The following is a 21974-nucleotide window of genomic DNA, read 5'->3' on the forward strand; positions in this document are numbered from 1 at the left end:
AGAATCCAGCATTGCCATGAGCTATGGTGTAGGTCACAGACGCAGCTCAGATCCTGTGTTGCTGTGGCTGTGGTATAGGCTGGCAGCTGTAGCTCCAATTGGAACCCTAGCCTGGGAACTTTCATATGCTGGCTCTAGAAAAGAGAAAAAATAAATAGAACATATCACCATGTTTGCCTGTCTTTTTGGTGTATAATTGTCTTTAACATTTGGAGTCTGATTTTTTTTGTCCGTCTGATGTGAGGAGGGGTGCCTTTGGATCTCTTCTTGTGTTGCATGGTCTAATTGAATAATCAGATAGTGCCTATTTCCAGTGTAGTTGTTTTTTTTCCAAGGAAAATAAGAAAGGCTCAGAAATAATAGCTTCAGGATTTCTAGGAGTTCCCGTCATGGCTCATCAGAAATGAATCTGACTAGTATCCATGAGGACACAGGTTGGATCCTTGGCCTCCCTTGCTCAGTGGGTTAAGGATCTGGCTTTGCTGTGAGCTGTGGTATAGATCGCAGATATGGCTCAGATCTGATGTTGCTGTGGCTGTGTCTGTGGCGTAGGCCAGCGGCTATAGCTCCGATTCGACTCCTAGCCTGGGAACCTCCATATGCCGAGGGTGTGGCCCTAAAAAGACAAAAAAAAAAATAAAAAGATTCCTAATACTTGTTCTACTTGAACAATTGAATAGAGGACAAAAAGAAAAAGTGGCCTGTAGGACCTCGAAAAGAGACTCCATCCCTTCTTTGATTAAAAACCACCAGCAACATCAACAAAAGCCTGTGAACTGTGAGAGAACATCACCATTGTCACTTCCCTCAGCTTAAAAATGACGTTCCACGAGTTCCCATTGTGACTCAGTGGTAACGAACCCTACTAGTACCCATGCGGGTGCAGGTTTGATCCCTGGCCCCACTCAGTGGGTTAAGGATCCTGTACTGCCGTGAGCTGTGGTGTAGGTCACAGATGCAGCTCGGATCTGGCGTTGCTGTGGCTGTGACTTAGCTGGCAGCTGTAGCTCCAGTTCGACCCCTGGGCTGGGAACTTCCTGATGCCGTGGTGTGGCCCTAAAAAAGACACACACAAAAAATGACGTTCCAAAGATGTTCTCAGTTATAAAGCTACTGATGTTTTATAGACTCCTTCAGAGGTGAGACTGTTTGTATACTCCTATAAGAAAATGTTGAGTCTCCAATTTGCAAAAACACATATTTGAAAGAGATTGTGGGACGTTTAGCATCTGATACGTGAAAGTTCCTGGGCCAGGAATCAAACCTGCACCACAGCAGTGACTGAGGCTGCTGCAGTGACAATACCGGATACTTAACCTGCTATACCACAGGGGAACTCCTGGAATCTGATTTTTGAAGTAGTTTAGCTGCTCATGGGCCATGAGGAACTCTGCTGTGGCTCCAGTGGACTGATTTGTCATCCTGTCTTTGTTTATTATTCTCAGGCTCATGCTTTTTTTTTTTCTGTAGATTTGGAAACATGAGAGATGATTTTGTAGAAACTGAAGTACCTCATAGTTAGCAATGACTATCTCTTGCTGTGCTTGCTGATTCTGAAGCCATGGAGTTCTTCAGAAATAACTAAAACACATTGGAATGGAATTTTTTTTTTAAGGTACAGGGCATAGATTTTTATAATCAAAGACATGTGTCACCACTCTCTGCCTGGAATTTAGAGTGAATGTAGGAGGACGGTGGGGCAGGTGGCTGTATCACAGAGGAAAATATCTTGCAGAGGAATCCTTTGTTCAGATTTTGATAAATGTATGCCTGGAACAAAAAAAAAATCAGTCGCTTATATTATGTAGGTCACTATCTTGACTCTCTCGTTCCATTCATTGTTCTGTTTTTATCACTTCATCAATACCACTGACTTGATTACTGTAGCCTTTTAGTATGCCTTAAAATCAGTGTTTCTCCAACTATTCTTTTTTTAAAAAAATTGTTTTAGCTGTTCTAGATCTTTTGCTGTTCTTTATAAATTTTAGAGTCAGCTTGTCTATATTTACAGAAAAAAATCCTACTGGCATTTTTTTTATTGGAATTAGGTTAAATCTCGGGATGAATCTGATGAATTTGGGGACATTTGACATCTTTAATAATGCTGAATCTTCTACCACATGAATATATTTCTTCATTTATTTTGATTTTCTTTGATTTTGTCCTGCAAGTATCAGCGTTTTAATTTTCAGCAAATAGATCCTGTACATGTTTTATTAGATTTATACCTAAATATTTTATTTCTTTGGAGTTGTTATAAATGACATATTTTTGGAGTTCCTGTTGTGGCTCAGTGGGTTAAGAATTCGGCTAGTATCCATGAGGATGTGGGCTTGATCCCTGGCCTTGCTCAGTGGGCTAAGGACCCAGCATTGCCTGCGTAGATTGCAGATGTGGCTTGGATCCAGCATGGCAGTGGTTGTGGCTTACGCCGGCAGGTGTAGCCCCAGTTTGATCCCTAGCCTAGGAACTTCCATATGCCTCAGGTGCAGCCATAAAAAGCAAAAAAAAAAAAAAAAAATTTTTTTTAAAGATTCAGTTCCTAGTTGTTTATTGCCACTATGTAGAAATATGATTGATCTTTGTTTTGACCTTATGTCCTACTTCCTTGCCAAGCTGTTAGTTATAAGACTTTAAAAAATAGGTTATCTGATATATTCTAAGCAAACAATCATGATGTTTAGGAATAGGTATATTTTCATTTCTTTCACTCATTCTGTATACCTTTTGTATATTTTTTTGTCCCTTATTGCACAGGCTAAGACTTCTAGTATGATGTTTAATAGGAGTGGTGAGAAAGCACATCCTTTTCTTGTTTTAAGGTCTTTATCAAGTTGAGGAAGTTCCCTTCTATTCCTAGTCTGCTGAAAGTTTCAATGTGAATGCATATTGAATTTTAACATATGCTTCTGTCTTCATCAACTGATATTATCATTTGGTTTTTCTCTTTTAGACTTAATATGTTGATTACATTGATTGACTTTTGAATATTGAATTTGCCTTGTATTCCTGGAATAAACCCCGTTTGGTTGTAGGGTTTTATATATTGCTGTTATATTTGCTAATATTTTGCTGGGGGTATTTGCTTCTATATTCATGAGAGATATTGGTCTCTAGGTTTCTTTTTTTTTTCTTTTTTCTTTTTTCTTTTTGCTATTTCTTTGGGCCGCTTCCGCGGCATATGGAGGTTCCCAGGCTAGGGGTCTAATCGGAGCTGTAGCCGCCGGCCTATGCCAGAGCCACAGCAACGCAGGATCCGAGCCGCATCTGCAACCTACACCACAGCTCACTGCAACGCCGGATCGTTAACCCACTGAGCAAGGGCAGGGACCGAACCTGCAACCTCATGGTTCCTAGTCGGATTCGTTAACCACTGTGCCACGACGGGAACTCCTAGGTTTCTTTTTTGTATTGCATTTGTCTAGGTTTGATATCAGGGCTTCATAAAATGATTTGGGAAGGATTCTCTCTTCTGTTTTCTGAAAGAGATCTAAGAGAATTGGTGTTATCTTTTCTTTAAACGTTTGTTGGAATTTGCCAGTAAAACCATCTGGGCCTGGGCATTTCTTTTAAAAAAGATATTTAGCTATGAATTTAATTTCCTTAATAGATGGTATATTACTCAAGTTACTTTTTTTTTTTTGTCTTTTGTTGTTGTTGTTGCTGTTTCCTGGGCCGCTCCCGCAGCATATGGAGGTTCCCAGGCTAGGGGTTGAATCGGAGCTGTAGCCACCGGCCTACGCCAGAGCCACAGCAACGCGGGATCCGAGCCGCGTCTGCAACCTACACCACAGCTCACGGCAACGCCAGATCCTTAACCCACTGAGCAAGGGCAGGGACCGAACCCGCAACCTCATGGTTCCTAGTCGGATTCGTTAACCACTGTGCCACGACGGGAACTCCTCAGGTTACATATTTAATCTTCAATGAGTTTTAGTAGTTCGTGGTTTTCAAGCAGTCTGTCCATTGCATTTAACTTGTCTAACTTATGTGTATAGAGTTATTCGTGATAGCATCCCCTTATTATCTTTTTCTGTGGGGTCTATCGTGATAATCTCTTTCATTCCTGATATTGGTACTTTGAGTGTTCTCTCAAAGTAGAGGTTTATCAATTTTATTGATGTTTTCAAAGAACCAGCTTATATTTTCATTTATTTTTTTTTCTGTTGTCTGTTTTCAGCTTCATTGATTTCTACTTTATTTCCTTTTTCTGCTTGCTTTGGGTTTATTTTGCCCTTTTTCTAGTTTCCTGAGGTGAAAGTGTAAATTACAGTTGACCCTTGAACAACAGGGATTTGAACTGTACAGGTCCACTTATATGTGGTTTTTGTTTTTTTTTTTTTTCAGCAGTATTACACAGTCCACATGGTTGGTTGAATCCACAGATGTGGACAGCAGAGAGGAAACGAGGTTATGGAGGAAGCACGGGTACGGAGGACAGACAGTAAGACATGAATTTTCCACTGCACAGAGGTTTGGCATCCCTAATGCCTGCATTATTCAATGGTCAACTGTATTTGAGACTCTTTTTTTTTTTTCCCCTTAAAGGAGCATTTGCTGCTATGAATTTCCCTCTAAGCACTGCTTCAGCTGTAGCCCACAAATTGAGTTATGTTGTGTTTTCATTTTCTCTAATTCTCAATATTTCCTAATTTTCCTTAAAAGTTTCTCTTTGATTAATGGATTATTTAGATGTATGCTATCTAATATCCAAGCATTTGGAGTTTTCTTCTTTATTTCTTTGTTGTTGATTTCTGTTTTGTTTCCTCCATAGTCAGGGAACATATTATTTATGACTTCAGTTCCTTTATATTTGAGGTTTGTTTCGTGACCCAGGATGTGTTCTATCTTATTGAAAGAATATATATTCTGTGATTGTTGGGCACAGTGTTCTGTACATGTCAGTTAATTCCCCTTAGTTGACAATGGTGTTTAGTTCTTACATATTCTTGCTGATTTTCTACTAGTTCTATGTGTTAATTAAAGAGGAATGTTGAAGCCTCTAACGATAATTGTGGGTTTTTCTGCTTCTCATTTCAGATCTGACAGTTTTTGCTTTACATATTTTGAAACACTGTTGTTAGGCATTTACACATTTAGGATTGCTAAGTCTTTTGGGTGAGTTAGATAATCCTTTAAACATTATGCCATGTCCCTCTATATCCCACTTTATCCTTGTAATTTTCTTTGCTATGAATTCTTTTTTCTTTTTGTTTTTGTGGGGTTTTTGGCTTTGCCTACAGCATGCAGAAGTTCCAGGGCCAAGGATCGAACCAGCACCACAGCAGTCACTGGAGCCACAGCAGTGACAATGCCAGATCCTTAACTGCTAGACCACCACGGAAGTCCTTAATCCTTTCTTTTGATCATCATTTGCATCATATCTTTTTTATCTTTTACTTTTCATCTGCCTATGTCATTATATTTAAAAGGACTTTCTTATAGACAGTTTGTAGTGGGGTCATGTTTTTTAAATCTGTTCTGACAATCTCTTTTAATTGTATGTTTAGACCATTACACTTAATGTAGTTATTGATATGGTTGGTTTAAGCCTACCGTTTTACTATTTCCTTTCTTTGTGTTATCTCTGTTATTATTTCCCACTTTTTTCCACTTTCCTGCCTTTTGGGTTATTTGAACATTTTTAGTCCTTATTTTACTTCATCTATTTTTTTTTTTGTCTTTTGTCTTTATAGGGCTGCACCCTCATTATTTGGTGGTTCCCAGGCTAGGGGTCTAATTGGAGCTGTTGCTGCTGGCCTACACCAGAGCCACAGCAAGGCTAGATCCAAGCTGTGTCTGAAACCTATACCACAGCTCATGGCAACACCAGATCCTTAGCCCACTGAGCAAGGCCAGGGATCAAACCCGAAGCCTCATGGTTCCTAGTCGGATTAGTTTCTGCTGTGCCACGACAGGAACTCCATCTATTTTTTTAATTCATAATTTTTGAGTTTATCTCTGCATATTATTTGTGGTTGCTCTAGGGATTATAATGTAATTTTTAGCTTTGCAGAGTCTGCTTATAATCAATACTTTACCACTTCAGGGGGAATGCAGAAACCTTATATCCTATAGGTCCCTTTACCCTCACCTCTTTATGTTATAGTTGTCATATATTATATCTACACATAATGAAAATCCCTTCACACATTCTTATCAGCTGCCAAACATATTTTAAAGAATTCAAGAGAAGAACAGTCTATCATATCTACTCAAACATCACCATTTATGTTGCTGTTCTTTCATTCCTAATGTGCTACATTTCTTCCTGCTGTTATCTCCCAACTGTCTGAAGAACTTCCTCTAGCAATTCTTTTCAAGTAGACTGCTGGCTATAAATTCTCGTTCCTGAAGGGTATTTTTGCTGGGTATAGTATTTATGTGTTGACAGGTTCCCCCTACACACACACACACACACACACACACACACACACACACACACACACACACACTCTCTTCAGACATGTCTTGCCATTTCTTTCTGACTCCATGGTTTCCAATTAAAAAAATCCACACTGGGAACTCCCCTAGTTGTGGCTCAGCAGGTTAAGAACCTAGCTAGTATTCATGAGAACACAGGTTTGCTCCCTGGCCTTGCTCAGTGGGGTTAAGGATTCAGTGTTGCCACACAATGCAGCATAGGTCATAGATGTGGCTCGGATCTGGCATTGCTGTGGCTGTGGCATAGGTTGGCAGCTGTGACTCCATTTCAACCCCTAGCTCCAGGAACTTCCATGTGCCATGGATGCAGCCCTAAAAAGAGAAGAAAGTCCACAGTAATTCACATTGTTATATCCCTATAAGATAATATGTTTTTCTCTGGCTGCTTTCAAGATTTTTTCTTTCTTTTTATTTAAGCAGTTTGATTTGAGTATGTCCAGATATGGGTTTCTTTGGATTTATTCTGTTTGGGGTTTTTCACTGCTCAGGCTATTCAAAGTCTCATAAGTAGGCTCTAGATCTAGAATAGGTTGGAATAGTAATGATAAAAGACTTCTTTTGAAAGTATCTTTGCTTCATAGGGACCTATACACAGTAGAAATAGAAATTTTTCCGTATATCCCAGACAGAATTTAACGTAAGTTTAGTAAATTATAGTTGTAACTCCTATTCCCTTTCAGTGATGTGGAAGATTGTTGCAGATGGACTAGAATGGACAGAGTTGAGCCTCAGAGAGAATGAGTTTTGTAGCTTTACACACCTAGTAAGTTGCAGGTCTATAAGTTAGTTTTCAAATTCTGTTTACACTACTATAATATGTTTCTGTGCACTTACAGAATTTGACCCTCCTCCCAGTCTGAAACTTGAATGTAAAGTTTATGGTGAGATGCTGGTTTGAAATGTCTACTTTTTTTTTTAAATCAGTCTAAATCTGAAATTTTAAATTCCTTCAGGGAAGCATCAAATCTTGGTTTGAGCAGGGATTGGCACACTGTAGCCTGCCAGCCAAATCTGGCCCACTACCTATTTTAATACAGCCCATAAGCTAAAAATGGATTTTTCTGGTTTTGACTGGTTGAAAAAGAATCAAATGAAGAATAGTATTTCATGACGTACGAAAATTATATGAAATTCAGATTTCAGTGTCTATGTGTGAAGTTTTATTGGAACACAGCTATGTCCATTTGTTTACATATTGTCTGTGGTTTCTTTTATGTTGTAATGACAGAGTTGAATAGTTAAGACAGAGTCTGAATAGCCTGCAAAGAAAAAGATATATTGTCTGGCCCTCTACAGAGAAAGTTTGCTAACTCCTTGTTTAGAACAATGTCCAGTGAATTGAGTGTGAAAATGGTAGATATAATTCAGAATTCGCTGTTTGAGTAACTGTCATAGGTGTAAGAAAGTAGAAGATAAGGATTATTAACTGATTACAGTACTAGTCTATTGGCATGTATTAAATATTTTCAATTCTGCAGCAGTATGCTGTTCATTTACAGTTTGCCCTTTGGGGAGTTCCCATTGTGGTGCAGCAGAAGCGAATCCAACTAGTATCCATGAGGATGTGGGTTTGATCCCTGGCCTTGCTCAGGGGTTTGGGGATCCAGTGTTGCTGTGAGCTGTGGCGTAGGTCACAGACATGGCTCGGATCTGGTGGGGTGCAGCTACAGCTCCGATTCAACCCTTGGGAGCCTCCATATGCCGTGGGTATGGCCCTAAAAAGACCAAAAAAAATTAAAAGGAAAAAAAAGTAACCATGTGAAGTGATGGATGTGTTAACTTGATGGTGGGAATCCTTTTATAATGTACAGGTATATCAAATCATCACATTGTACACTTTAAATATAATTTTGTCAATAAAGCTGAGGGGGAACTTAAATAAATAATAGGCAAAAAAATAAAATAAAATTAGCCTTTCAGATCAAGAAAAATGATTGAAAGAAAAGCCAGAGCTGTTTCTACCTGGTTATTTGAAGAAGATCGACAGTTGGAGGCACTTGAGGCCCAAGTGTGAGGGGCTTAGGGAGGTTTTCTTGGCTGGATGAAATAAAGGCTGTTATTTAAATTCTGTTTTCCTGCTTCTATGGGTTTTTTTAATAGGTCTAATTACCTTCACTACTGTGGTACAAGTTTGATCCCTGGCCCAGTTACCTAGGTGACTTTCTGTAGGCTTCTTTTGTCAAGTTTTTTTCTCTGTGGTGAGAGGAAGTGGCTGATCACTTTTAAGAGGAAAGCCCAACTCAGACCAGGAACCATTGTCTCTCACCCCTACCCTTATAGGTGGGCCTTTCCTCTGGGCTTACAGACCTGCCTTGCCAGCCAGCATCAGAAATCAATTGAGATGTCCATGGTGTGTTTCTCCTAACCTCTTCTTGTCCATCTCAAGGGCCAAATGAGCCACATCTGTACTATGCACATATTTACGTATTTTTTAGGTCCAAGTTAACTTCTGTTACTCATTGAAATTTAAGCTTCTCAGGTGGGTCAGGTGGTTTCTGAGCATTTCATTGTATGAATGTACCAAAGTTTCTTTTTATCTGTTCTGTTGATGGACATCTTGGGTTTTTTTTGTAAGTCTTATTGTGGTTTTAATTTGTATTTCTTTGATGCCTAATACTATTGAACATTTTTTCATAATTTATTGCCATTTGAATATTCTCTTGTGAAGAGCCTGTTCAAGACTGTTGCCATTTTTCTATTGAGTCATCTGTCTTCTTATTAATTTATTAGAGTTCATTATGTAACTTGGCTATGAGTCCATTTTAGTCTGAGAGTCTTTTCACTCTTAAGAGTATCCTTTTTATACATTCATACAGGAATGTTCATAGCAGCTCTATATATAATAACCAAAAACTGGAAACAACCCACATGTCCTTCAGTAGGTAAATGGTTAAACAGACTGTGATACATCCATATAATGGAATAAAAGTAATGAACTATTATTGATACTTGGAACAACTTGGATGGATCTCAGGAGCATTATGCTGAATGTAAAAAAAGCCAATCTCCAAAGTTTATATACCAAATCATTTCATTTGTATGGCATTCTTAAGATGACAACTTTATTGAGGTATAATTTACATGTCACAAAGTAAACATAAATTTAATGCTTTTTAGTAAATTTACCAACTACATAATCCAGTTTTAGAATATTTCCATCACTCCAGTACAATTCTTTGTGCCCATGTGCCATCACTCAGTTCCCCTCCCCCAAGCCCTAGGTCACCACTAATCTACTTTCTGTCTCTATAGATTTGCCTTTTGTGGACATTTTGTATAAATAGAATCACACACTATATGTTCTTTTCTGTCTGGCTTCTTTCAGGTAGCATAATGCTTGTGAGATTCATTCATGGATGTGCCGTGTATCAATAACTCATTCTTCTTTATTGTTGAGTAGTATTACATCATATGGGTTTACCACATTATGATTATCTATTCTCTGTGGATGGACATTTGAGATGTTTCCAGTTTTTGGTTCTCATGAATAGTGCTACTGTCAGCATTCATGTACATGTCCTTGTGTTAGGCATATGTTTTCATTTCTCTTAGGTAGATTCCTAGGAGTAGAATTTCTGGATTATTAGGGTAAATTTATGTTTAACCTCCTAAAGAAACTGTCCAAACTGTTTTCCAATAGTCCCACCAATTCCTGGAGAATGTTCCATATGCACTTGAAAAGCATGTGTATTTTGCTTATCTTGGGAGGAATGTTTTGTAAATACCAACTAGGTCAATGTTTGGTAATACTTTTCTATATTCTTTCTTGCTTTTCTTTCTAGTTGTTCTATCCATTTTCAACAGTAGGATGTTGAATTCTCTTTTAGTTTTGAATTGTTTGTTTCTTCACTTCTTTGCGTTTAGTTCATCAGTTTATGATGTGTCTGGGTGTGGATTTCATTGTATAGATTATGTTTGGTATTCTCTCATCTTGGCAATTTTCAACTCTTTTCTTCAAATATTTTTCAGCATCACACTTTTTCTTCTCTGTATTAGATTCCAGTTACACAAATGTTAGATCATTTATTGTTATCCTGCAAGTTCCTGAGGCTTTGTTCTCCCCCCCTTTTTTTTCTCTTATTTAAATTAGCTAGTTTGTTTGTTTTCAGTTTCAATACCTCCTCCCATTCTGCTGTTGTGTTCTTCCAGTGAATTTATTTTATTTTATTTTTGTCTTTTTAGGGCCGCACCTGCGGTATATGGAGATTCCCAGCCTAGGGGTCTTACGGAGCTACAGCTGCTGGCCTATGCCACAGCCACAGCAATGCCAGACCCCAAGCCGTGTCCACAACCTACACCACAGCTCATGGCAATGCCAGATCCTCAACCCACTGAGCAAGGCCAGGGATCAAACCCACAACCCCATGGTTACTTGTCGGATTCGTTTCTGCTGCACTACAACGGGAATTCCTGAATTTTTTATTTCAGTTATTTTCTTTTCCAGTTCTAAAGTTTTAATTTGGTTTTATCTTCTCTGTACTTTGCCAATAAATTTCTGTTTAACCTTATTTCAAGAGTTTTCAAGTTCGGTGATTGCTCATTTGAGCATTTTTATAATAGCTGTTTTAACGTACTTGTTAGATAATTTCAACATTTATGTCATCTCGTTGTCATTTATTGATTGTCTTTTCCTGTGTGAATTGATATTTTTGTTTTTTGCATACCAGCTAGTTTTGGATTTTATTGTGGACATTTTGAATATTTTGTAATTAAACTCTGGACTTTGTTTCAGTCCAGTGGAGAATGTTGATTATTTGTTTAGCAGTCAGTTGACCTGGTTAGGTTCAGACTGCAAGTTCCAACTCACTTTCTGTGGGCTGTAGTTCTGATAGGAGTTCAATATTCAGTGCCTTTGCAGTGCTATTCAGATCTGTCCTATGTCTGACGCCCACCTGTCAGTCTGAGACCTGAGTGTTTGTCTCTTACTTAGCTCAGTTCTCAAAGTATTTGACATGCTTATTAGGATCGAATCCACATATGCACAGATGGGGGATGATCAGAATTGTTCATTAGCAGCTTCCTGAGCTCTCCCCTCTTTGTTTTCTCCATGGTACTTTCTGGTTTTCCAGAGCTTTCTTTTTTGGTCCTCCAGTTGAAAGCCACCCACTTTCATGATGCACTGCCTCTAGGGCACAAGGGTCAGACTGACAGAGAGAGAAAGTAAAAAACAATGGTATGTGGCTTTGCCTTTTTGGAGCTAGCTATAGTTGCACCAAATGGAATGGAATGTTCCTCTCCCTTGAGAGTTTTTCACTCCTACAGTTTTCTTCTGCCAATCAGTTTCGTCGCTGCTGCCACAACTTCCACCGTGGGATTTTCTGAGCATGAGAGAAGGGAAAAAAAAGGAGAGAAAACCCCAGGGGATTCCCACCCCTGCCCCGCAGTCTCTCTTATAGTAGTTCCCTTTTCCAAAAAAAGCACCTTGAGCCAGAACATGTGCTCTAAAACCTCACTTTCAGGTTTTGTTGTATTTTCAGGCCAGAGAATCCTGGAGAGAAAAAATAGTAAAGTCACTACCAGTTCATTTGTACCAGGCATTTTGATATTCTTCCCTGATTCACCTGCTGAATCTAATAGCTTCCCATGCATTCTGTAAAGATTTTACAGTTGCTTTCAGTGGACAAAAAGGTGGATGTGTTGATTTCATTTTACCTGGAACCAGAAGTCTTAACTGATTTTTTTAATTGGATTTTTTTAAACTTTTTTTTTTTTTTTTTGCTTTTTAGAGCCGCACTGGTGGCATGTGGAAGTTCTCAGGCTAGGAGTCGACTGGGAGCTGCAGTAGCCTCAGCAACGCAGAATCTGAGCCACATCTGTGACCTACACCACAGCTCGTGGCAACGCCGGATCCTTAGCCCATTGTGCAAGGCCAGGGATGGAACCTGGATCCTCATGGATACTAGTCATGTTCATTACCACTGAGCCACAATGGGAACTCCTACTTTTTTTTGTTGTACAGCAAAGTGACCCAGTCATCCACAGTTCCCTGTGCTGTGCAGTAGGACCCCATTGCCCATCCATTCTAAGTGTAACAGTTTGTATCCACCACCAAGTATAGTTGATTTTCAGTGTTGTGCCAATTTTTGCTATACAGCAAAGTGACCCAGTCATACATGTATATACATTCCTTTTCTCATGTTATCTTCCATCATGGCCTATCCCAAGAGATTGGATATAGTTCCCTGTGCTATGCAGTAGGACCTCATTGCCGAAATCCATTCTAAATGTAATAGTTTGCATCTACTAACTCCAAACTCCCAGTCCATCCCACTCCCTCCTCCCTCCCTTGTTCTGTATGTGTGTGAGTCTGTTTCTGTTTTGTACATAGATTCATTTTAACTGATATTTTAAGCAGTGTTCCTATTTATTTGTTTATTGGCTGCACCCAAACTCCTAAGTGGTGTTTTAGATTGGTTTCCTCAACTCCTCAAAATGTTTATATCTGAAATAATAGTTACGAAGATGCAGCGTTTGGTGAAGTTAAGTGGACAAAAGTTTCTAAGGGTAAGCAGAGGAGCTGCACTATTGGCAGAATGATGACCTGAAAAACAAAGCCACTTTTCTGAAGACATACATGGTAATCTCATCCGGAAGCACAGTTCTTTGTCCTCATGCAGCATATCATTGACCTTGTTTTCCTTGGCCCTGCCTCTTTGTCACATTCTCTTACTTCTGTCCTGCTGTTTTTCAGTTAACCTTTGCCCCCCAGGACTTCATTCATCAACTCCTTTCTCCTCCTCCCTCCCGTTTGTCTCTGGTTTTCCTACCCTCTTCTGAACATTACATTCTTATATTTTATCCCCAGACTCTATCTTTCAAGGACGATTACACTGCCCTGTGACGTCTTAGGATGTAACTAGGTTGGGGTGGTGGGGAGTGAGTAATCAGCTTTTGCTTATAGATTAGGGCCAGACCTCAGTCCCTGCAAGACATTGTGGTGGTCTAGTGAGCTGCTTTTCCAGCATATTAAGGCTTTTTCTCTCATATAGTATTTCTGGTGATAGTGGGGCCAGGCCACGTGAAGCGCCAGCACAGCCAGAAATTATCAGTCTAGAAGGAAGGTAGTATTCAGGCCACACTAACCTCATTCACTTGGGACTATATCAGAGCTTTCTGAGCTGTTTTGTTTTGTTTTATTTGCTGTTAATCTTGAAATTTAATGGGGAGAAACTACTAAATAACAGTTACCTTTATGCCAGCATTTCCTATTGTTAGTATGGTACAGAATCACTGCAGGAAGGAAATCCTAAAAGGGCAAAAATACATGGGCAAAGCACATGTTTTTATGTTGCAGCATGCTTTCAGTATTTTTATGGTGGAAACATAACATTCCTTAAAAACCACAGTAGGCTTCCCAGGTGTCTCTTCAGATCCATCAGGTTCTAGGCATATAAAGGCTGCTCAACTCATAACCTTCTGGGCCATGTACAGATAAACTTGTAGGTACAAAAGATATGGTACCTTTTGGAAAGAAAATCCTCAGGTACAGCATGTTGTCTCATTTACTCTCACTAAAATTCATTATCTTGTCTGGGAGCAAGGCAGCAGCAGGGAGCAACATGAGTTCTGACCCACTGTTTTTATGCCAAACTGGCCCTCCTCACACAAGGACAGGTCAATGATACTTGTTTTCCACTGCTAAGATTTTTTTTTTCTTTTGGCAGTAGCCAAGGCACCTAGTTAAAAAGAAAACACTCATTATTCCTACTTTTTCATTTTACACAGTAATAGTCATTTCAGTGGCATGTTTCTGGTGAAGATCTCTTTAGCTATGGGAGCAGTTTGACTTTGATACTGAAAAAGCTAGTAAGTCACAGAAACAGTGATTAAATAGGCAACCGTTCTATAAATAATATTGATTTAATTATGTACCTGAAGTTGACCAAGGCGTGAGAATTAAAGTGAACTTTATTTAGGGCCAGTAGAGTTCTTGTAAACACCCCACTCCCCGTACTTGTAATAATTTTCAGGCCTAATTAAGTGAATTATTCTTTTTTTTTTCTAGGGCCGCACCCACAGCATATGAAGGTTTCCAGGCTAGGGGTCTAATCGGAGCTGTGGCCGCCGGCCTACACCACAGGCACAGCAACACAGGATCCAAGCCGCATCTTTGACCTACACCACAGCTCACGGCAACGCTGGATCCTTAACCCACTGAGCCACGACGGGAACTCTGTGAAATATTCCCAGATAAAATCTTTAAAGGCTGTATCGATTTGAGATTATTGCATTATTTTTTAAAAACTTGTCTTGGTATAACTACTGCATTTTCCAGAGCCTGTGAGTCTCTGGTCCCATGGTGATGGAACCTGAGGATTGGAAGGACCTTGGGGATCACCAAATTCCCAGTGCAAGAATCCTCTCCATAATATTCTGTCAGACAGGCAATTGTCTGCTTCTTGACCACTTTTTTCCCCCAAAGTATGTATTTTTCCTCCACAGGTGTTTGATGCTACTCACTCATCTTTCCATGATAAGTCATTGTTTATGTCCAAGCCAAGATCTGCCTTCTAGGATCTCTCACCATTGTTCCCAGCTCTCCCCTCCATTACCACACAGACCAAATCTTCTTTGTCCAAAATAGTTAAAGCCATCTATTTTCCTATTTCCCATTCCCCTTTCTCCCACCTGTGATCTTCTCAGGTCAAAAAAAAATTCCTGGTTCTTTCAACAGCTTATTTCAAGGTTTTAAATGCAGTGGAAAATTCAAAGAGTAATATAATGAACACTCATATTCTCTGTCAGCCAGAATTATCAACAATTAAGATTTTGTCATGTTTTTCTTAAATAAAGGAATTTAAACAGTACAGAAATGGTTATTTCCCTTTTGATCACCCTTTCTAGTGTCGTCTTTCTCCTCTGTGTCATGCATATATAGGTATGTTTAAACAACATACAGATTTGTTTTGGTTTTCTGTTTTAATTTACACAAATGATGTTGTTATGAATTTGTCTGTATGTTTTGTCCACACAGCAAAATGTCATAGATCTTTCTGTATTTTTTGTATTAATCTTTCCATACTATATATTGTCTTAATCATTATATATAACAAAGTATTTTTGGCTATCTGCCATTTGGGCTTATGATAGGATTGTAGTCCTGTCCCTTTTGAAGTTAGGTGTGGCCATGTGACTTGTTTCCGTCAATGAAATGTCAGCAGAAGTAATGGGTACACTTCCAAATGGAAGTTTTAAGAGTTGGTGTGATATTCATTCCCCCCACAAATAGAGACAGGGTCTGTCAGCCTGGGTCTGAGAATAACTACGTTGAACTTCACTGCCAACTCACTTTTTAAACATGTAATATAAGAAATAAATGGCCTTTGCTTGTGTTAAGCCACTCAGATTTTAGGTTCCTTTTATTAATTTGGCAAACTTAGCACATCCTGATATATAAGTAAACCTACATCATTGTTTTAGTGGCTGCAAAGTTTCCCTTATAGACTTTTTCTGTCTGTCCATTTTCCTACTGATAGAAGCCTAAGGACTTCCTGAATTTGCTTTTATAAACAATCTTATATTGGTAGTTGTATAAATTGGTGAGAATTTCTCCAGGATATATATCTAGAAACAGGATTTCTGGGTCGCAGGGTATGAATAATTTCAGTTTTATAGGATTCTGTTTTTGCTATCTAAAGTGGCTATACCAATTTACATTCTCACCCTTTCAACTGTCATTTGTGTGACGTGATTCCCAACCCTTTTTCTAATCTTGGTTCCCTTTTCGGAATTCACTTTTTTTTAAGGGTCTCTGAATTCACTCTTGTCAGTCATTGTTTCTCTGTGATACTCAGACTGGAAGTTGGTTGTCCAGTTGTCCAACTGAGGTAGATGATATATTTCTGAATTCAGCCCAAGTTGAATAGCTGGGGGTGTTTGCTGGCATAGAAAACTGAATATCTATCATGCTATATTTAGGAGTTTTTAAAATTGCGGTGGCTTTACATATGTTCTAGTTAAATTTCATTCTGTTTTTGCTTATCATATTAGCTTCTGAATTCTCCCCTTTCCACTGATGAATGTTATTTCTCCTAGGACAGTAACCTTAGATTCATCTACATTACCGATCAAAGTTTGATCAGCACCAGGCCAAAGGCATAGCTCTCTGTCCCATCCCAAGACCCTTTTCAGGTTTACCTGTCTGTAGCTGGAATTCTTCATCTTATCACCTGGAAAATTTTGTCAGCTGCACCACATATACTCTACCTGTAAAGAATTATCCCAGTGAATGAATTGAATGGCTAGAACAGAAAGGAGTCTGGTGTAAGTTGGGTGTGTCATGATTTTAGAAAGCCTATGCTGGCTGTTGGTGACAATTTTTTTCTTTTTCGAATGCTTATCCAACCAGTGCTTTATTAATCTCATCTAGAATTCAGTATGGAGTGAGACTGAAGCTTTTTATTTGTAGAGATTACATTCCACCTCTTTTTTTTTTTTTTTTTTTTTGTCTTCAGTACCGCACTCGAAGTTCCCAGGTTCCCAGGCTAAGGATCGAATTGGAGCTGTAATCACTGGCCTACACCACAGCAACACCAGATCTGAGCCACATCTGCAGCCTACACCATGCTCACGGCAATGCTAGATCTTTAACCCACTGAGCGAAGCCAGGGATTGAATCTGCGGCCTCATGGGTACTAGTCAGTTCGTTTCTGCTGAGCCATGATGGGATCACCCCTTCTACCTCTTTGGAAAAAAAAAAGGGGAGATTTTTGCCTCTCTCCAGTCTTTTGGGAGGTCTGATTTCTGTGGGTTTTCATAGATGAAAGGAAGTGTTTCTTCTATTACGGCTGCGAATAGTTTTTTAGCCCTGAGGAGAGGAACAAGATGATTTTTAGGAGTATGAGCATTGGGATGCCTGTGCTCTACTCCCCAGTCAATATGTCTTTTTTTCTTGTATCAGAACCAAACCTGTTCATAGTTCAAGGAACTATAGGGATTTCCTAGGCCAGCAGCTCAGGTCGTTACAAGTTAGGTTTATTGATGGTCTTTCTCTTGTTCTTTGGGACCAGCTACATGCCTTATTCCTATTACCATTTTCATAGTAGGATTCTTAGTTACATGTGTCAGGATCCCAACTCAGATTAGCCTAAGAAAGAAAAAGAAAGTTTACTGTTAAGTGAATAACACATAGATGCTGCTTTTAGGAGTGGCTGTATCCTCTCACTCATCACAGCCCTGATTCTCTTTCTCCTACCTTTGCTTTTCTCTGAGTCAGTTTCGCTTATTCTCAGGCAGGCCACCTGCAGTAGATGCGCAGTGCTTCTTTTCCAGTACTTCTGTCAAAACCCTTGGGTGACTTGTTGATGTAGCCTGGTTCATGTGCCTTAGAAGAAAGAGGTGTGTATGGGGGGGGGGGGGCAGAGAGTGCGCTCACCCAGACCACATGGACTGAGTGAGCCCTCATTCATTCCTCTTTCATACACTTGCTGAGTGCCCACTATGTGATAGGCACTGTGTTAGGCTCAGGGGTTGTTACAGCAAACAGTACAGTTATAGTCTCTGCCTTCTTAAAGTGTGTAAGTGTTTAAAAAAAAAGTGGACTTTAATGTGCTCATAGTAATAAAGGAGAAATTACGGGTGCTGGAAAGCAAACGACAGGGGTTCTGACCTACTCTGGGGCAGGTAAGGGAAGGCTGCCCTAAGGAAGTGCTCTTTGGATTGAAATCTAACATGAGTAGAAGTTAGCTATGTGAAGTAGGTAGGAAGGTTGATGACGAGCATTTGGGGGAGAGAGGTGGAATATACAGAGCCTTGGAGGCAGGAAGGAGCATATTTCAAGACACTGAAAGAAGGCCAGGATGTTCGGATCACAGAGACTGAAGGGGCAGAGAGAGACATACGTGGGACTGGAGAGGTAGGTTGGTACCACCTCTAGTAAAGCCTCATGATTTGGCAAGAAGTTAGGAAGTCATATAGATAGCCATAGCCCACATCATGTGGGTAACGCATGTCCTACGGCTTAATCTAGTTAATTAACTAGCCAAGATCACTCACCTGGTTGGGATTTAAGTCTTGGCACACCAGGTATCTGTCATGTGTCCAGACCTGTTTCAGGCATTGCCTCTCCCAGGAAGCAGTCCTTCCTGCCCATGGGAAAGGGTAAGTGTTCCTCCATTCCTGCTCCCTTAGTACTCTGTGCAGAAAACTTTCATGGCTTTATTTACCCCATCCAGGTCTGGGCAGGACATGTTGGTGCCCAGCCAGGCCAATGATTGGCATCCATGAAAAAAAAAAGTGTTATCATAGCAGGCTTGACTGAAAAGTTGTCCCTTGGCTGGCATCTGGAACTTGACTTTCAGGGGGGTTCCCACCATTCCCAGAACTGATAAGTGTGGCTCAGTGTGCCTGAACTGTTTATACAAATAAGGTAGTTTCTGCTGAACATCTGCTTTCCTTCTTGAGGTCTAGAACTTTGATATTTGCCAATCAGAGGATGCCTGTGTGACCAACCTCCAATCAAAACCCTGGATACTGAGTCCCTGATGAGCTTCCCTACTGAACATTTCACGTGTGTTGTCACAACTTGTTGCTAGGGAAATTAGGTGCATCCTGTGTAACTCCACTGGGAGAGGACTCTTGGAAGCTTGTGCCTGTTCTCCCCTATATTTCATCCCATATGCCTTTTCCCTTTGCTGATTTTGCTTTGTATCCTTTCACTGTAATAAATCCTTGGCGATGAGTGTGGTTATATGCTGAGTTCTGTGAATCCTCCTAGTGAATCACAGAACTTGGAGGTGGTCTTGGGGATCCCCCGATACAGCACCCTTGAAAACCATTGTTAATTTTTTTTTTGTCTTTTGTCTTTTTAGGGCCGCACCTGGAGGTTCCCAGGTTAGGGGTCGAATCGAAGCTACAGCTGCCAGCCTATACCACAGCCATAGCAACATCAGATCCGAGCCACATCTGCAGCCTACACCACAGCTTGTGGCAACACCAGATCCTTAACCCACTGAGTGAGGCCAGGAATTGAACCCTCAACCTCATGGTTCCTAGTCATCCGATGCACCATGATGGGAACTCCCCATTGTTAAATATTTTTCAACACTTATTTTCAAAGGAGAGAGTGAGCCTGGCGAGGAACTAGGGCAGAGAAAGGGGCTCTCAATTCACTTTGCTGTACACCTGAAACTAATACAATATTGTAAATCAACTATACTCCAATAAAAAAAAATTTTTTTTAAATCTTTATTGAGGATAGCCAAGACATGGAAACAACCTAAATGTCCATCGACAGAGGAGTGGATCCAGAAGATGTGGTACATATACACAATGGAATATTACTCAGCCATCAAAAAGAACGATATACCAGCATTTTTAGCAACATGGATGGACCTAGAAACTATCATGCTAAGTGAAGTCAGCCATACAATGAGACACCAACATCAAATGCTTTCACTGACATGTGGAATCTGAAAAAAGGACAGACGGAACTTCTTTGCAGAACAGATGCTGACTCACAGACATTGAAAAACTTATGGTCTCTGGAGGAGACAGTTTGGGGGTGGGGGGAATGTGCTTGCGCTGTGGGATGGAAATCCTGTGAAATCAGATTGTTATGGTCATTTTACAACTACAGATGTGATAAATTCATTTGAGTAATAAAAAAAAATGAAGAAAAAATCTTTATTGAGGATTTCCCTGGTGGCTCAGTGGGTTAAAGATCTGGCATTGTCACTGCTGTGGCATGGGTTTGATCCTTGGCCCCTGGAACTTCCGCATGCCACAGGTACAGCAAAAAAAATAAAATAAAAAATTGGGTTCTTTGATGGGCTCTATAAGAGTGAACATGTGAAACTCAGTCCCCTCCCTGCTTTACTTCTGAGACAGCTTATGCAAAAGCAAGTATCACTTACATTTTCTGCAGTGGAACCCTCTGAAATTGTTTTTTAGGTGGTCGGGATGCTATCAACTGTCAAAGTAGGAATGTGGGGTTCTGAATTCAAATGTGGGGAGAACAGTAAGTAAAGAACTTTTTTATTAGTCTCCCTCCTGTGAATTGCTGATATTTCAAATTACTATTAGTAGCTTTAGGGGTATTTTGGGCACTTTTGAGTTTTACAGTTTTTCAGTTGGTAAAAATATTACTATTTCCATAATCTGCCACCATTGTTTTGCTTTCGTTGCATATCAGGGATGATATTTCCTAAGGGAAAACTTAATCAGACCGTGCTATAAATCTTCTTGAGGAAATAGAGAAAAATGGTTATTGAAAACACACTTGATGAAAGATCTTATTAAAAGAAAAACCTTTGAAAGAGGAAAACATCCTGTACTGCGGGAACAGAGGTGGGATGATGGAGTTTTGCTGTCCCTGTTTTGCATTTCTAACAGTAAACTTGAAAGCACAGGATCTTCTGACCATTGAAGCTGAAATTATGTATTCAGTGTTTCTCACGAAATAACATTTACTATTAAAAAGAGATTGCATTTATATTTGTCTTGGGTAACTTTCAAAGAAATTGCATTTATATTTGTCTTGGGTAACTTTCAATGCAGAAAATTCTAAAAATTTTAATGCAGAAAATTCATAAGTTCAAGACCCACGTCAGCACACAAGAGCATTACATTGATTACATGTCCATGTATTGGCTGATTCCTGAAATGGTGTCTCAGAAGGATTAAAATTGAGCCTCTGTTCTGAACACGTGGTGTTGACTGTGGCTTGGGAGTGTGCCAGTTAGTTGCAGCACCTGCGCCTCCTCACAGGGTCTTGTTGCGGCTGTTCAGGAAGATGGAGGGAAACTGCCTCACCACTCTAGCCGCAAACATAAGGCTAGGAAGCCTGCCTATGAAGCTTCTTCTCCTGCTCTGACTGACAAGAGATCCAGAGATGATATTCTAGCCAGCTGGCTGCAACTTTGGGGCAGTAAAAGCAGAAAAAATGAGAATAAAATCAAGCCCTCCCGCCCCCAGCCTACACTGATGATAATGATCAGATGCCTTTTTGTCAACCACCTCATCTTTCATTAAAGAGCATTCGGAAATCCTGGGTGTGATGGCCTATTTGCAATGTGTAAATGGATCATGGGAAGAGGGTGCTCAAATCTGACCTAGACATTTGAGATGTAGGCAAAGAGACCTAAAACCCCACTGGGGACTCACAGGCCAATTACCTTGAATCTGGTTAACTGGAATACAAGTCCTAAAGGAAACTAGGTGTTTTGAACTAAGAAATAATGTGTGTATAGGCGAGGCTTCATGTATTCTTTCTTTGTTTATTATAAGTCCTCAAAAGTTCGTAGGAATTAAGATTTTCCAGAGTGTGTGAGGGCTTTGGAAACAAAAGAAGAGAAGCAAAGGAGGAGCCTTTTCTTTTTTCTTTTTGTTCATGAGTAAAATCCTGCAGTATTAGATTGAACCATATGAAATTGCTGATACTCAAATGTTTTTACCTACAACAATGGCAGTTTCATATGGTTTAACCTAATATATCTAAACTAATTTCGTCACATCAATTCTTTGAAAACATTCTCAGCTTATGGTTGTATTAGGCTTAACTTTCTTTATCAGAGGAGGAAGGATCTCATAAA

The 21974-nt window shown here is 39.8% G+C and overlaps 1 protein-coding gene across 6 annotated transcripts in view; it reads left to right on the forward strand.

The window, feature by feature from the left end:
- Positions 1-21974, forward strand: part of JADE3 (jade family PHD finger 3) — a 134492-nt gene that overhangs the window by 23311 nt on the left and 89207 nt on the right. The window contains exon 2 of one of the 6 annotated variants that reach the window (XM_047765687.1): positions 4348-4428. The exons of 2 other annotated variants lie outside the window; for them this stretch is intronic. In XM_047765687.1, coding sequence (XP_047621643.1) covers positions 4386-4428 — 43 coding nt within the window. In that variant the 5' untranslated portion in view covers positions 4348-4385. Of the gene's footprint in view, positions 1-4347; positions 4445-21974 lie in introns of all 6 variants that reach the window. 3 more of the 6 variants (XM_047765689.1, XM_047765690.1, XM_047765688.1) reach the window with 3 other exon arrangements.

The sequence above is a fragment of the Phacochoerus africanus genome, chromosome X (assembly GCF_016906955.1).
Source record: "Phacochoerus africanus isolate WHEZ1 chromosome X, ROS_Pafr_v1, whole genome shotgun sequence".
In the NCBI taxonomy this organism is placed as follows: domain Eukaryota; kingdom Metazoa; phylum Chordata; class Mammalia; order Artiodactyla; family Suidae; genus Phacochoerus; species Phacochoerus africanus.